We start from the raw sequence: 16,149 nt of genomic DNA on the forward strand, positions 1-16,149 counted from the left end.
ATTCCTAATTTCTGCTTTTCTAACTCAAACACATATATAATTTCCTATAAAGGAGGTTTATTGACCATACATTCCAATAATAACTGTAAAACTACAGTTAATAAGTTAGTGTGTGTCAACAAACATTGAAAAAAAGCGTCAAAATGTTGAAAAATGGGACAAAATGGTAAGAAAAAGTCAAAAAAAATCGATAAAAAGCATCAACAAAACAAACATTTTGGAGAAGACAACACAAGGGTTAACCCATAGCTGCTCCAGACGCGTGCGGCCTCTGACATTTACACAACTGCAAGTCTCTTTGGATGAAAGCATCAGCTACATGACATGCAATGTAATGTAAAAATGTAGAAGGTCACATCTTCAGATTGCTTGTTTTATGTAACCAATAGTCCAAAACTCCCCCAAAAAAAAGGTTCATTTTACAATGTTGTAAAAAAGGAGAAGGGCAGCCAAATCATCACATGTCAGATCTGCTCACGCCTTTGAGACAGAATTCAAATAACAATGGTCAAAGACAACCACTTCCTTGATTAATATAATTATTGATTATGCTTTAATTGTTTTACTACTACAGTTCTCAGACCCCAAAATAGAAAAAAAAGCCTCACCATCTTTCTCTTTGACCCCCAGGAACATCACCAGCGTGCAGACGAGGAACACTCCTCCCACGACGCCAGCAGCTATCATGTACACCTTCTTCTGCAGAGAGAAAGAACACACACACAGTCAGTCCATCACTTCTTACCCAGCAACGCACAATCCACTCGATTTTTAGCCTTTTTTTTCAATCTTTAATTCATAATGTTCTCAAATGCCTAGAACATTCAAGTAAAAAAAATTAAAAACTTGATCAATACAGAAAGGAATAGACCGCAACATAGGAACAGAATTGTTAAATGTAGAATGTAAAGATATTTTGTGAAGGTATATTGTATTGTTGTTAGTTACTGTAAGTCCTGAAAAATTGTGTGCAGTATTTTCTTATCTACTTACTTTGTAATAATCTGATTTTGTGAAATAAGGGCACGACCAATTAATTTGCTTCCGCCTGCTCATTCTCAAACTAATCCTTTTATATTTTAATTTTTTGTGTTTTTTTTGTGTTAAATTCAGATTGTTAGTGTTTGATTTTGTGGTTTTCAATTTTTGGTTTTGTCTTTAAATTTCTTACACTGCACTGTAACTTTTATTCTTGTGTTGTATCTGTTTTTATTTTGTATTTTTTTAACTGCTTATTCTTGTGTTGTATCTGTTTTTATTTTCTATTTTTTTAAGTGCTTATTCTTGTGTTTTATCTGTTTTTATTTTCTATTTTTTTAACTGCTTATTCCTGAGTTTTATCTTTTTTTTTTTTTTTTACTGCTTATCTTGTGTTGTATCTGTTTTATTTTCTATTTTTTTAACTGCTTATTCTTGGTTGTATCTGTTTTTATTTTTATTTTTTAACTGCTTATTCTTGTGTTTTATCTGTTTTTATTTTTATTTTTTTACTGCTTATTCTTGTGTTTTATCTGTTTTTATTTTTATTTTTTAACTGCTTATTCTTGTGTTGTATCTGTTTTTATTTTATATTTTTTTAACTGCTTATTCTTGTGTTTTATCTTTCTTTTTTTCTTTTTGAACTGCTTATTCTTGTGTTTCATCTGTTTTAATTTGTCAACTAGATTTTAACTGATTTTGTGTAAAGCACTTTGAATTGCCCTGTTGCTAAAATGAGCTATACAAATAAAGCTGCCTTGCCTTGCCTTGCCTTGCTTGTTTGATAACTAAATAAATGAAATTAAATGAAAATGCTTCATTTCAACATGCTGTACATCCATTCTGGATATGGTCACAGTGGGTGTCAGTTTTTACCCAACTGGTAGCTAGGTCTACATGGATTTTTTGCTCTTTCAGTTCTTCTAAGACCTTCTGTGTTGTTATCCACATCAGTTAAAACTGCGCATTTCACTGTACAAACACAAGCATAAACAGGAGGAAACCTCAAGTACGTGTGTCTCCTAAAATACAGCCTTCACCATTTGATGCAATACCCCGACAGGAACTTCTCTGCCTTAAACAGCCTCTGTTTGTTTGCTATTTTTCCATGTGGCTCAGCCCAGCGGTTCATTATTATTTATGCACATCAAACGCTCCCTGTTTCCGACGGTGTGCCACCCTCCCCAGCGACCGCGGAGGAATGTAGCGGGTGGCTGCAGAGGGTTGGCGTGGTGAGCCGGGTCGCCCTGATAGGGGTTCACCCAAAATCCGTTGGAAAAGAACCATTTGAAGCCCAAATAGCTGCGGTGCGACCAAAATCCAAACGCAGGACAGTTTGGACTCATTTTATCGTCACAAAAAAAAAATCCCATGATGGATTCACAGCAGCGCTCGTGTTTATTCACAGCTCTGCAAACTGAAATGTGGATGCGATGTTGCTTTCCCTCCATCTTTAGGCCAAGCTGCAGCCACCTTGATGTAACAGACTAATGCTTCCAACGTATTGAATCTGGAGTGCCTTGTTCAAAATGTTGTGGGTGGGATATAAATAGGCCTAATCATTTGCAGACTGTGAAGACCCCTCAATGTGGGGGCCACAGTTTGGAGCCTGATGTGAGGGAGGAACCCCCTTTGTGGTCATAAGAGGGGAGCTGGCTCAGGATGTTGGGTTCAGATATCACACAGTGGCGTCTCCTTTCAATCCCGTGGGTTTCATGGGTTAATACATGAGGCCATTTTGGATGTCAGAACCTGTAGACAGTCTGTAAATATGGACCCAATTTCAAACAGTCCTCCTTTTCATTCAGCGTTGCTTTTTTCCCCGGGTATTTAGCAGAAGTGAACCGCCTCGAGCACACAACGCAGATCCAAGTCAAGCGAGAATGCTGATGACAGTCCGAGTTATTTTCAAAGCAACTCTGTGGCCTACTTTGAGCACACCTGGGCTCCTGGTTTGGCACGGGCGACACTTACCGAGTGTGACAGGTAGTCCTGGGAGCGCACCAGTCTGGTGACGATCTCTGCCCCGCTGCTGTTGCCGAGGTAACCGGCAGACATGTTGTGAGGCGGGCAGTGCTTCAGAGTGTGAGCACTGGCCACAATCTGGCCTTGGATGGCAGCGCCCACGAGCGTCCCCAGCACTTCCATTGTCATTCCTGGCATCACACAAGAAAAGATCCAGCAATCGTTTCCAGCACTTAGTTAAAGTAATTCACACATTCTTAAAAAACAGGACGATTAATTCAGCATTTGAGGCATAAACAACTGTATTTTTCATGTTAAAAGAGCTTACGGTAAGCAGTGGCTGAGTCTCTTTCCTTCTGGTCCGTGCTCAGGAACATGGTGAGAGCAGAATAAGGCACGTGGAAGCACTGCAAAGGAGCAGAAAGACACAGTCACGGCTCAGGTAGAAAAACAAGTCCGGCACAGCAGCAGTCACACCGTCGCACAAGGGTCACAAAGGTGGAGAAAGACAATTCATTTTAAGTTTTATTGAGTTCTCAGTCTGGCAGCATGGCCCTACTTGGTCGGTCCACCACTTTGATCCAGATTAAATATCTTAGCAACTATTTAATGAATTGCCATGATATTTTGTATAGATATTCATGGTTCCCACATGTTGAATCCTAATGACTATGGCGATCCCCTGAGCTTTCCTATAGCGCCACAATGAGGTTGACATTTGTTGTTTGTGTGGGAATGGATTGCCATACAATATGGTAGACATATTAATGTTCCCTTCAGAATGAATTATAATCACTTTGGCCATCCCGTGAAGGTCACATATCCTGCTAACGTTTAGGTTCATACTTGTTATTTTGGGATCTTACTAGGACATGTTTACTGTACATACTTTAATTTTCAAAAAAATACTCCCATACAGACTGTAACGGCACTGTAGAGACACTTTCTACCTACATATAGTATAGTTCTGACATCCTAACTGTACAGAAGTCCTGACGGCTTATTTAAAGGCACAGTTTCTGAATACGGGCCGTCAGCATTTCTCTATCGATTGAGCGTTTTCATACTTTCACAGTGTTTACTGTATGTAGCTCTTTGACCTGCTTGATAATTGAAATCTCACTTTTTACAATATGGGACCTTTAATTTTACATCTAGTGCTATCATCAGGTCAAAACTTGAACTTGAATGTGTCCAATACTTAGTTTTATGACTAATAATGGGAAACATAACACCTGCTAAACACTAGCATTGTCATTGTGAGCATGTTCTGGCGTTGTAGCTCAGCCTGACAGAGCCGCCAGCATGGCTTCCCACTGTTAGAATCCAATCTTTGACTCAAAATCCAATGGCAACACCCATGATATCTTTAGATGTCTTTTATCTGCAAGTTCCTGTGAAATTGCAAAATACACACTGTATATATGTACATCAAAAGCAATCTCTGCCGTTTCCATGTTGGCGAACCTCAGCTCTCTGTTTTGTCCTTCCTCACCACCTCTCCCAGAGAATAGGCAAGCAAACCGAGTCCTGCTTCACTTTGTAATTTCCACAAGGGCTCAGTCAGCACTGCGGAAGCCACGACGAAAATAAACGCGTCCGTGAAAGGATTTTCTTCAGCCACTGGTTCTATACAGCATGTCATTTATGGAGCCATTACTGTATGCAAGCATTTATAGAATTGAACCTGCTTGAACTGTCCACTACAGATGGAAGTGAGAACTAATAGATCTGATAGAAGCCCATAATAGGTCATTATAGGTTGATTACATCAACAGAGGATGTATTGCATCCTAACCTCTGTTTACAGACTGTGACCCTCTGAGTGATAACAGCTGGCCTCTCCCAGCTAACTTCACACAAACACACATCCAGAGACAATGAAGGAAGGCTAAAAGTGGTAACCAGCATTTACCCAGCGAGAGGTTCCTGGCAAAACTGAGCCTATACTTATCAAGTAGTTAGAATGACATGCCATTACAGCTCGCCGCAGTGTGGCTGTAGCGGTCCACACGCTCTGTAGCACATGTTATATGGGTTACCCCAGAGCAGAAAGGGAGAGAGATGAATGGTGGGGACCATAATAACAAAAGGCAACCTAAATAACTACACTTCACTCTTTGAGGTGAGGTATCTAAGAGCTCTGGGCTCTAATCTCCTGCACGTCTCACAAATCAAAGTGTAAATCCTACTGGGAGCTGCCATAGTCTGGCATGAGATGACTGTAATCATCTCCACTTTGTTGTTTGCAGCATTTTTATCTATATGTTATGTAATTTTCGATCGGCACACTGCCTCAATCAGAGCTTTTATCTTCCACTTGCAACCTGCTTGCACTGCATGTGAAGTCCCGCTGAGGGATCTGAAGCATGCTTGCGCCATTTTTGATTTCTTAAACATCAAATGCACTTGTGAGAAGAGCATTGGTACTCACAGTGATGAGGGTTTGGTAGAGGCAGTAAAAGCCTAGGTACCAGAAGAACCTTCCGCTGATGAATGGAGGAACAAACCAGAGGTAGAAGTAGGAGACCACCAGAAACGGAGTGCATCCCACCATCCTGGAGAACACAGACATATGCCAGGGGTTCATTTGAAGCACAAATATCATAATTTATATTCAGATACAATTATCCTAATTACATTTCATGTTTTGTTTCAAGTTATTACGATTCTAAGCTATCTCCAAGCAGCCACCATCGCCATTTTAAGCTATCAGAGTAGGGATGACAGTGGTTTTGTTATGTAATATTCATAGCAGTGCAGTGTTGAAATCAGGCCATATTTTCTAGCAGATTACAGTGAGGCTAAGCTGACTGCTAAATGATTATGTTGTTGGAAGTATGATAGGAATCTGTCCTGGGAGGGATGGGCAAGCAGGGAAATACCACAATATTTCAAAGCCACATAGCGTTAAAAGATCAACACACACACACACACACACACACACAGACACACACGGGTATTCAATACACACTCAAGCAAACACAGCATGAAGCAATTCTGCTGTGTTGCGCTTTTCCCAGAGCTTGAAGTGATACGTGGGCCATGTTTAATTCATAGGTAAACAACTGGTATGTGTCATTATGGTTAAACAGCTGTGTGTTTTGAAATGAAGCAAAACAGGGGGGGTCGGATGACCAACCGTATGACTTTTCTGCAAACACCAATATATCATTCAACCTCGTCTTCTTTTGCGTTAAAGAGCAAATGTGAATGTCAGTCGTGCGGTTCAGAGCCTGGAGCAGCTGTAACATCAGCACATCTGCAGGTAGAAAAAGGTTGACTGCTGGCATTTTTGGTGACTGTGACAAAACCTGCAGGGGGGTTCTGAACTCTGACCCGCTCTGCAGACAGAGTCATAAACAGAGAAAGTGGGAGAAAGAGGTAGAGAGAGAGGCAGGGAATGGTCATTTCTAGCATCGTCCAGCCCTCCCACCTCACTCTCCTCCTGATTGTTTGCTCGAACAAAGGCAGCCGACAACGCTGGTGCTGCAGTATTGACCGCTTGGTCATGGGAAGCGATGAAAGGGCCCCCGGGGTCGATGAATGGGGCGGTCAGAATGTTCCTGCAAGATGACTGTTTTTTGGGGGGAGAGGCAACACAGGCACATGCGCCGAACCCGTATTTTCTCACGCGTCAGGCATGCGTGAACACTTACTTGCACCTGTCCCGATAATCTGCACAGTCTTAATTAAGCCAGGACGGGTTGATAGGAAGCTGGCACACATATTTCTCTCCTCTCTGACTTGTTCAGGACACTTGCAGAATGTTAATTAGATGGTGTGCAGTGGAACAGATTGACTGTAGCAGAGGTCTGGTGGGTGCGAGTTGATATTGGGTTTAGTAGTTTTCATACACTCCACTACATTTAAGAGGGAAACACTGTGCTCCAATACATGATTTACTTTCCAAATTAAGATTTAAAAAACATATGTATTTGTAATTTAATTTAATACAATTTCATGTTAATTAAAACCTAAACAACCTAATACACATACTGTATTTTATCAGTCCCAAGGGCCAAATAAGTAGTAGTATTTTGCTGATAATACTTTAATAATAATACCATACCTTTACTTTAGGTTCTTAGGACTAATTGCTACTTATAATGGAGGATTTTGACTTTGTTGTGTTGGTACTTTGACGTACCATCACTGTCAATTTGTCATTCTCATTTTCTATGGGAGAAAAAAAGCTTCTGCCACTGGGTTTGCGCATTACTCCAATCACAAAATAATAAACAGATCAGTACCCAAGAGGGCGTTTTGGGCCAAATGACTCCATCCTAAAGAACTCCAAGATAGAAATCACTTCATTAGGCGGTAGATGGGACAGCCAGAGGGGGAAAACGCTTCCTGTTGGATGGGCAGAGGGGACTTTCCAAACGGGGTCAAAACGGAGGGAGTGTCTTGCCATCTCATCACAAACACTGACGGACACACGTTAAAATACCCATGTATAACACACACAAACACACAGACACAGACACACACACACCTACAGCTCCACGTGGGTAATCAAAGCTGATTTAACAGCCATCAGCATCTGTCTGCTATTGAGCGCGGCTGGCTGGCCACAGGGGACTTGGTCCACCTCCAGCTCTGTCAGCTTGTGTGTAATCTATGCTTTATAATGCAGTGGGCATTAGATACTGAATATGTAATTACAGTAAGTGTAGTTCAAAAGACAATATATTGCACACATGCCGCTTATAAAATCATCTTTGCAAAAGGGGATTTATGAAAATGGATGGTAATAGCTTTATGTGATCCACAATCATAGAGCCACAAAGTTAAATTGCGCTGAAAGGCTGTGAGATATCGAGCAGACAAAAATGATGATGACGGATGATGCCCAAATGTGAAATGAGGTGTCACATACATGTCATAAAATGTCAACGAGCAGCACGGTAGCAACGATTTATGAAAGAATGCCGATGGACTTCCTTGTCTGTTATTGTCTGTCCTCAAAAGGCAGCTCACGCCCTTGAAGTATACAGTGTGTAAAGCTCATCAGAGGGAGTGCGGGAACAGTGTAATTAAAGCACAAAAGGCTATTTATTCAGCCCAATCCTCAGGTGAGAGGCTCAGGCCTGAGAATATTTATAAAGCCAGCCGAAACTGGAGCACAGGATTTGTTGTTGTTCTCATTTTGCATAAACATTAGCATGATGCAGCGGCCATAATTATGTCTGAGAGACGGGAGCAAAGCAACAAAAGTTTCACAATCTGTCGACAAATAGCAGTCCTTTACGCAAGCTATAGCTGTATGTCAACAGCAGGATGAAAAATCCTCTATCCCAAGTTTGTAAGCTAAGATAAATTTAAAAAAAATACTAGTTTGCTTCTTTTATTCAACTTGCTTACATGCCATCCTTTTTCAGGTTACAGTCGAAAAACACAATTTTGTAAGTCATTTGTACTTTTTACATTGCTCATAATTTTCTTTTGTGTCAATATCTTAAGAAACAGTAATAGTCCTTCCCTTAGTCTTATTATCAGTATTTGTGTGCAATCCTATGTTTTGAATCTAATTTTGTCAGATCTCCCTAGCCCTACATTTGAGCCAATGGACAAAAAAACGTAATGTAGGGAATAACAAGAAAAGGATGATGACTGAAAGGATGACTGAAATGACAATGAGGTTGCCTTCGTAGTGTGAGCGGGGCGCTCACCAGGGCATGAGTCTGCCAATCTTGGTCCATCTGCTCTTTGTAATGAGGAATCCGACAACAGGGTCGCTCACCGCACCCCAGGCTTTACCGATGAACAGCACCATGGAGGCCTGGAAGGCGTTGATCTGCAGAGCAGAACAGGGACAGACTGGAGTTAAAAAACGCGCCCATTCATTCACGTACAGGAGCCATATTTGAATTCTCTTTGTCCGCGAACCCGTTACCTGAGCGACATCGAGCAGGTAGATTTGCAGGAAGAAGGCGGTGGCGCTCGCGGCCACCTCCTTGGGCGCGCCGCCGATGGCGAAACACAGCTTACTGCATAATGTCAACTTCTGGCCCAAATCAGTCTGTGAAGACAAAAGTGACAAAGGAGAGGGGGGGGGGGATGAGATAAAAGTGGCGTTGCAGGTCAGGCTTCTAATGAGCAAATCAACTTTTCTCCTCTGCAAGCATTATGATGAAGAACAGCAGAGGAGGGTGCCACCCACTGAAAAATGGACTATGAGTGCTTACTGTTGAGGTTTAAACTAATTATGTGGTCATTGCTTTCAACGTGGTTATGAATTTATGGACACACATTGTTTGCAAGTTACAAATTCATGCTAACCATTCATTCATTCAATAGATGTTATTGAAAAGAATATATTTGGTTTAAATTGAGCATGCATTTACAGTATACAGTATCATATTCATCCGACTCATTCCTGGAATGGGAAATCAGGAGTATAAATACAAAATGTGTCACTTTGATAGCCAACATGCATGGATGATTCAGTCATAACATAATCAACTGTACGTTTCTGTTTCGGGAATATAGTATTTTAATGAACGCCCTTAAATCCAACTAACTAAACTAACTTTCTTTTTTTAAATTCCTTAAGGGCTGGTGAAAATTCCTAACTAAACTTTAGACAATACTACCCAGACACACCAGTGTGAAGCAAGGTGTGTCAGTTTCAAAAAAAATGAAGCCATTAGAACAGACTTATGACTCATAAATACTGAATCGTGTAGTCATTCATAGTCTGAATCCTTTCGAATTCTATTTCAGGTGCTCCTAAAATAACATCCCTTCTCATGTTAATGTCGTAATGATTCGGTGATTCTGCGAATGATTCAGTGAATGATTCAGTGAAATGCAAAGAACACTGTAGCTATGCTGTATGTGGCGGGATGAGTAGACGGTGATCTGTTTCTATATAAATTCCACTCCATAAAAAACACGCAAACAACAATCAGGACAACCTTAAATCATCGATCTTCCTGTAGTTTTGTCTCCGTAAATGATAGGTTTCTCTAGCAGACAAATGATGCTCATGTATAATATGTTCGTGCATATGATGTGTGTGTTACAGTAAAACAGATTACAGAGGATTAGAAGGAGACCCCCTGCTGGCTGGTTGTATTTTGGTCTTGTCTGCGCAGACACTGAGGCACATGGAGCAGCCTAAGAAACCCCACCATGCTCTGCCAAAACCATCAGGCACGTGACTGTGTGTGTGTGTGTGTGTGTGAGAGTGTGTGTGTATGTGTATGTGTGTAAGCTTTCATCTTCACACATGAATAAGACGAGACACCACAGTCTAGGGAGCCCAATATTTACGACTGTCTCCGGAGCCGTGCAAAACCTTTCCCTTTCCCCCCCCTTTTGTGTAATCTTCTGTGTCAGACACACTCTCTCTCACACTCACACACACACACACACACACACACACACACACACACACACACACACACACACACCTACAGCTTCACGTGGCCCACAGCTACTCTCCTTAGAGTTTTATAAAAAGGGGAAATCACCAAAGTAAATGTAGCCGCGACCAACACTGTTATTATCCGGCCCACGTTTTCTCTTCCTCCTTTTTTTTTTTGCCCCATCGAAAACATGGAGGAGTCGGAGAACGACAATTACCAGGAGGGAGGTGTGTAATTATTCAATCGCGAGACAAGCGGGCCAGAGGTAAGTAAAGGCTGCGCTGTGGTTTCAACTTCAAAACTCTCTCTTCTTCTTCCACTCTCACTGCAATTACCCCTAATTGGAGAGAGCAATTAAAGACTGTGGTGTCTCGAGAATGCTGCTTAACTGATGATGTGCAAAAATACTCCAGTGCATCCAGCACTACGCTCTTTCTCTCTCTCTAAACTGTCCCTCTAAACACTAACTCTCAATCTTCCATTGCTTAGTTCTTATCATCAAAGACAATAAGCAGGATATCCCTTCCACTGTTGTATGGGTGCACAAACAGCACCACTAATACACAATTCAAACACACACGCACACACACACACGTGCAGAAACACTGGCTGAGACTAAAGGGAGCATCTGCGAAGTTCTGACTGTCAACAAGCAAGGGACAAGGACAGATAAGACTAATCTCTAAAGTTAATGAATCCTTAACCGCTAGAGGGAAAACAATTTAAAATGTCTGAACTGCTCGGCAAGTGATTTAAATCAGGATTGAGGATAATTCTAGTGCAAAGAAAGGAGGAAGAGAAAAACCACTAGAGCCAGCTCAGCTATATTCCCTGAATAAATGTGCACATGGAGCGTATGGTGTTAAATGTTAAGCTGGTAAAATGGAGCAATAAAGCTGTTTAAATGTTAATTTGTTGAAGGATTTTCTGATAATTCTGGGTATCAGGTTCATATCTAGTTATGGGACAGTAGCTTTGTGCTGTCATTAAAGAAAAATTCCTCGTATGTGTCTTCATAACTGGCAAATAAAGCTGATTCTGATTCTGATTCTGATTAGGATTATGGATCATTAGTATGAATGAAAAAAGTTTGATTATGTCACTGATGGAAGCAAGCAATTAAAAAGTCAAGAGTCGCCGGGTGATGCTTTTTTGATAGGTTTTTGATGGCAAAACCCGCAGGGAATGGATCCAGAACATCTAAAGGGGGACAGAATTTATAGCCAGTCCTTTAGTCCACCTCCAAAAAAAATCTGACAAAGCTCTGTACTTTTGTGAGGAATCAGGAGGGTCTTTATGTGAAAATTGATGTGGCAGTTAGGGTAAGTTATTACTGTAGTTATTACCGACCATGGATCCATCATTTAGTCTCATTCACAGAGGGAGAAACCGCTTTCATCTATAATGTCCCACTCAGTCGTCCAATCCGACATCATTGGACTTTTCTCAGAAATACAACTTCAATTGTAATTTAAGTTGTAATTCCTTTTGTGGTCCTGACATGCAAGACTTAGTTTTGTTCATATTGACTTTAAGTCAATTTAAAACGTCTGGTTTTCTAGTGTTATCTAGCTCATCACATAAAAAAAAAAAAATGAATTGCACATTTGCAGCCTTAGTACTATGTACAGTGTGGGGGTTAAACTTGTAGTTTTAAGAGAACTTGCTGTGTATATTAAAGACATGTTACAATTAGCCACAGCCCTTTGATTTTAATGACAACAATGCTAACCCAAAATGAAAGATTGTGTCCACTTCAGATCCTAGTCTTGTACTATCTTGGAGCAGCAAAGTCTTTGGGGCAAATACAAACCTTTTTTTTCTGTGATCACATATTTTTTTTTATTTAAACAGCCAAATAAAAGTGCAAAACATTGTTCCAGATGACAACATAAAGAAAAGTATTGGAATGAGGGAGACACACCAAACAGCAATAATGATGTCTGCAGTTGGCAAATAGGACACACAGAAACAGACACAGACAAACAAGAGGCGTTGACAGGAAGACATAAGGGACCAAACACACACACACACACACACACACACACACACACACAGATAGGCCCGAGAATGCTGTAGCACAAATCCAACGCCTGGCTTTTAAGCATTCAGCAATGCTGAAGTGCCCCGGGTCTTTCCTAGGGCTCCATTTATGCGAGCCGTGGAGAGCTCCATGTACAGTACACACATCCAGAAAGGAAAGGGTCCAAGTATGAATGGACAGGTCAGGAGGTGGTTGGGGCGAATACAAACTTTAGTCGTAGTCTTTATACTGAGAAAATAGTTCAACAGTACAAACTCATTTCCAGGAAATTGGCTGAAGAAAATGCAATCGAGTGTGCCATGTTTCATCCACTACTCTTATGTGAATGTGGATTCTCTAGTTCTGCCATCTTCGGGGGAAACTTCCTTCAAAATGGTTTGTTTGTAATAACATTGAAACCGTGTGTCAAATCCATTGAGTCAAAATAAAGAAATACTGCAGATTAGACAGAGGTTTGGCAGAAATGAGGCAGTTGCAGAACTGGTTAGATCGTGTGATGTAATGCTGTTTCATGGGAAACCTAAGTCAATGTAGCCACACAGAAAACGAGTGACTAACTGCCATAGTATTGCATTACGACAGTTTTTGAAACTGTCTGCATAATGTGGTATCTACCTAATAATAATAATAATAATAAATTGAATTTATTTAGCGCTTTTCACAAACTCAAAGCCCCTTTACAGATCTTTGACCTTTGTAATGGCTTGCCAATGCACCTTTGTAAAGGCTTGCTTCTCTGTCTTTACACCCTGCACAGGCCATTAGATCCTGAAGAGCATCAATCTCAACACATATCGGCACGTAAAATAAAACACACTCTAAGACACAAAAGATGTGCTCGCTTCAACGACTTATCACCTTCTAGCACTCAAATAGCAATCACCCATTAAGATAAAGAACATAAGATAAAACAAAAAAATTAGAGGAATGTCAGAGCAGTTGTTTCTGCGAGTGAGTCATCCCTTTCTACTGTCTAGTCGCTGTCATGCTTCCTATTACGGCTGTGATTACAACTGTCTTCATCACTTACTGTGAGTTCACAGATCAGGCAAAAGAAAGCAATCATCCCATCAATGGAGATAACCTTTTTTCAACTGAAAACAATCAACTTCACGCACTGAATCCACTGGTGGATTACAGTTCACGCGGGAAAACAATGCATCTGATTAATCCCAGACAGATAAGCGACTAAAGAGATCACACTTTCAATCTTTTTTTTTCCCCCTCTCCATCCAATCATGTGAAGTCACTCGCAGCCAAACTAAGCCACAAACACCAGATGAAATTGAACAATCTCACTCAGATTTTGTGTCTCACTTTGCAGCAAGGGTACAAGCAAGGGTCACACACAGATAACAACCGTAGAAAAGAAGCAGCAGAAACAGGTGAGCTTACCTGCTGAGGAGGTTTGGGGAACAGCGGTTCGGTTGGCTTGATGAGCTTCCCTGCAGGGCCCTGCGCTCCCTTCTCTCCCTTGGCCATGGCTGAGAGACTGTGTGTGAGGCGACAGCCGTACTTCTGCGACTGTGTGTGCGAGGGAGTGTTGAAGTGAGTGTGACTGTGACTCCTCGTGTGAGCGAGAGTACGAGGAGCCTGCCACTGGGGGGTGTGTGTCAGAGGCTGAAACTGGATGTGGCTCTGACTCCGGGTGTGTGTGTGGTGCACGTGAGTGACGGCTCCAGAGGCTGGGAGCTCCTCCTGCTCCTCTGTAACAACTCTGCCGCTTTCTGCCGCCATTCACATGCTGTTGTTGCTCTGGAATGAGGACAGGAGGGAAGGGCAAAGTCAGACAGGCAGTGGTGGCGGTGACACACACACACACACACACATTCACATTCACACACACACACACACTCAATGACATGACAGGCATGTACTGCAACATACAAGCACAAGAATGCAGGCACATAAAAACCCAGACAAAGACAATGGATGCGTGAACAAACACACATAAATGGGACAATGCACAAGAGCAAAGTTGAATACAGATGTAGGAGAATGTCACAAGAAATCACACACACACACACACACACACACACACACACACACACACACACACACACACACACACTCAATAACAGGCATGTACTGCAACATACAAGTAAAAGAATGCAGTAACATTAAAACACAGACAAAGACTGTGGATGCATGAAAAAACACACATAAACACACGTAGGAGAATGTCACAAGAAATCACACACACACACACATACACACACACACACACACGCACATACACACACATCCTCACAGTCTAGCTTAAGCAACCTTTTTGAATATACAGCCTATTAAAAGTCAAATATCAGTCATGTTACCATCATCTATTACTATATTTGACAGCTTGCACATCTGGCCAATGAATAAAGACCAAGCAGGGGCACAAAACGCACAAAAAAACGCGAACATGTCCCGTGCAGGAGTGTGTTGTCTGCCCCTCACACTATTACTGGAAGTGCGTCCATAAAACAACCACTCTGACTCTGCACACCTGATAAGAACCTTAAAGCTAGAAAAAAAAGAAGAAGGAGAAAACACAACCTTACCCCGTGCTGTCAGTGGTTGGAGTTGGTCAGTTTTGATCAATGCAGTGATGTGTCAGTCAGTCAGACAGGCAGGCAGACAGGCAGGCAGGCAGGCAGGATGAGAAGGAGACTGCGGACGATGGAGATGCTCTGCGCGTCTCCGCTCCCGGTTGGTTTCCAGCCTGCAGTGACGGAGCTGCGCCCTGCAGCGGCCGTCACGCTGTATGACACTTAAACCGGATTGGCCGTGTGCATCTGTGGGGAGATTATGGCAGACGACGGGAAACCCTTGCAGTGAGACGATGCAACACACATAATATTGTTCCCAAAACATTTCACAAAGGATAATGTAGTGTTTTATCCGTGGGATATAGGCCTAGTGACATCATTGGGCTATTTTTAATCGGATGTGATAATCCTACAATCCCAGTACTTTATTCTACACTTGATATAAGATATGCATCAATATGTTTGGTTATGTTCTTGTTTCCGTGTGAAAAGCCGATCCCCGATTATTATCGCCGTGCTGATAACATTCCGGTCGTGCATATCACGATACGTCGTTTTTAATTAAGTGGTGCACGCGGAATGTCTAATATGCAGTTGGGTTTCATTTCCGTCCCGCACAATGACCTGTGCAATTATTTGGAACAAAGAGGCGGAAAGGTGTGTGTGTGTGTGAAAACTCAACAAGGATGTGCTCAAACATCTAACTACATATTTCCCACGCTGCATATTTCCACTGCAAAATAGTTCCTAATAGGACCTATGTAGGTGTAGTTGGTTTGTACTTAATGGTAGATTTTAAATTAGTGTTACATAGGCTAAGATTTTACACTCTAATACGAGGTTGCCCAGTGTGTGTGTATGTGTGTGTGTAGTAGGCATACTTAAAGGGGTACCTACTCCAGTGGTTTGTTGTTGCACTTACTGTACACAACACTGAGGGACTCACAAGAATAAAAACTTTGTTTCAGGATAAAGGGAATTTTGGTTGACTTTTAGTTCCCAGAATGGGTTTAGCTCCAAAAATCGCAGTATCCTTCATTGTCCCATGATGCAACTGGGCAATGCCTTTCAGTAAAACACCTGGTCGCGACATTAAAACTGGTAATTTAGCCGGAAAATAAAGTTCATTACGATGGAATCGCAGAGATTAAAGGCTCACTGTGCATATTTTGACCTGAAAATGAGTCTTTAACAGTGCTGACCTCGACCAAAATGGAGGAAGCAATTGTTGCTCATTAGTTATCTAATTATCTAA

At 41.6% G+C, this 16,149-nt stretch overlaps 1 protein-coding gene across 2 annotated transcripts in view; it reads right to left on the reverse strand.

Annotated features, from left to right (window-relative positions):
* The window catches only part of mfsd2b (MFSD2 lysolipid transporter B, sphingolipid), a 22,702-nt gene extending 7,567 nt beyond the window's left edge, over positions 1–15,135 (reverse strand). Inside the window, exons 1-9 of one of the 2 annotated variants that reach the window (XM_032543540.1) lie at positions 14,907–14,955; positions 14,733–14,738; positions 13,759–14,124; positions 8,843–8,968; positions 8,619–8,743; positions 5,378–5,501; positions 3,272–3,350; positions 2,953–3,134; positions 609–699 (exon numbers count right to left, since the gene is read on the reverse strand). In XM_032543540.1, the coding sequence (XP_032399431.1) occupies positions 609–699; positions 2,953–3,134; positions 3,272–3,350; positions 5,378–5,501; positions 8,619–8,743; positions 8,843–8,968; positions 13,759–14,100 (1,069 nt within the window). In that variant the 5' untranslated portion in view covers positions 14,101–14,124; positions 14,733–14,738; positions 14,907–14,955. Of the gene's footprint in view, positions 1–608; positions 700–2,952; positions 3,135–3,271; positions 3,351–5,377; positions 5,502–8,618; positions 8,744–8,842; positions 8,969–13,758; positions 14,125–14,732; positions 14,739–14,906 lie in introns of both variants that reach the window. The other variant, XM_032543542.1, reaches the window with a different exon arrangement.
* Between the last annotated feature and the right edge of the window lie 1,014 nt (positions 15,136–16,149).

The sequence above is a fragment of the Etheostoma spectabile genome, chromosome 18 (genome assembly GCF_008692095.1).
Source record: "Etheostoma spectabile isolate EspeVRDwgs_2016 chromosome 18, UIUC_Espe_1.0, whole genome shotgun sequence".
NCBI lineage: Eukaryota > Metazoa > Chordata > Actinopteri > Perciformes > Percidae > Etheostoma > Etheostoma spectabile.